Source organism: Loa loa, assembly GCF_000183805.2.
Source record: "Loa loa unplaced genomic scaffold supercont3.4761, whole genome shotgun sequence".
Lineage (NCBI taxonomy): Eukaryota > Metazoa > Nematoda > Chromadorea > Rhabditida > Onchocercidae > Loa > Loa loa.
The window spans coordinates 1-692 of record NW_018112937.1 but is presented as its reverse complement, the minus strand read 5'-3'; the positions used below and the strand labels follow the sequence as shown (position 1 = coordinate 692).

General features: G+C 30.8%; 1 protein-coding gene across 1 annotated transcript; it reads right to left on the bottom strand.

The window, feature by feature from the left end:
* Positions 1 to 213: 213 nt before the first annotated feature.
* LOAG_16204 (hypothetical protein) lies at positions 214 to 414 on the bottom strand (the record flags this gene model as incomplete). The annotated part of the gene is made up of 1 exon (XM_003151692.2): positions 214 to 414. A coding segment is annotated over one exon (201 nt), but the record flags the coding sequence as incomplete, so codon positions are not given.
* Positions 415 to 692: the final 278 nt, after the last annotated feature.

Sequence of the window (692 nt, the reverse complement as noted above, 5' to 3'; positions counted from 1 at the left end):
GAATGAATGATGAATGAATGAATGAATGAATGAATGAATGAATGAATGAATGAATGAATGAATGAATGAATGAATGGATGAATGATAAAATGAAAAGGAAATGAAAAGGAATGGAAATGAAATGAAATGGGGTGGAGTGAAATGAGATTTGTTTAGGGTTTGGAATGAAGAGATAGGATAGAAGAAGAGGTGAAACATAGAGGAAAACCATTTCTAATCTACTTCAGAAACCACCAACCACGGCCATTTCAATCGACAATGTAAAGGCATATTTTGACTGATTAGAACTGATGTTTCTGTTATTGTTGTTATTGTTGTTGCTATTGTTGTTATTGTTATTGTTATTGTTGTTATTGTTGTTGTTGCTATTCTTGTTGTTATTTTTGTTATTGTTATTGTTGTTGTTGTTGTTTGCTTGAAGGAATGGTTTAAAGTTTGAAATGCTAGCAAATAATAAGCGCAAAAAAAGTAATTGCTGATAATCATTAGGAATGCCATCATTATCTCCAAGAAAAGATCACTATTTTATTAGTTATAGCTATCAGGAATGTCATTACTGTCACCAAGAAAAGATCACTATTTTACTAGTTATAGCTATCAGGAATGTCATTACTGTCACCAAGAAAAGATCACTATTTTACTAGTTATAGCTATCAGGAATGTCATTACTTCACCAAGAAAGATCACTATTT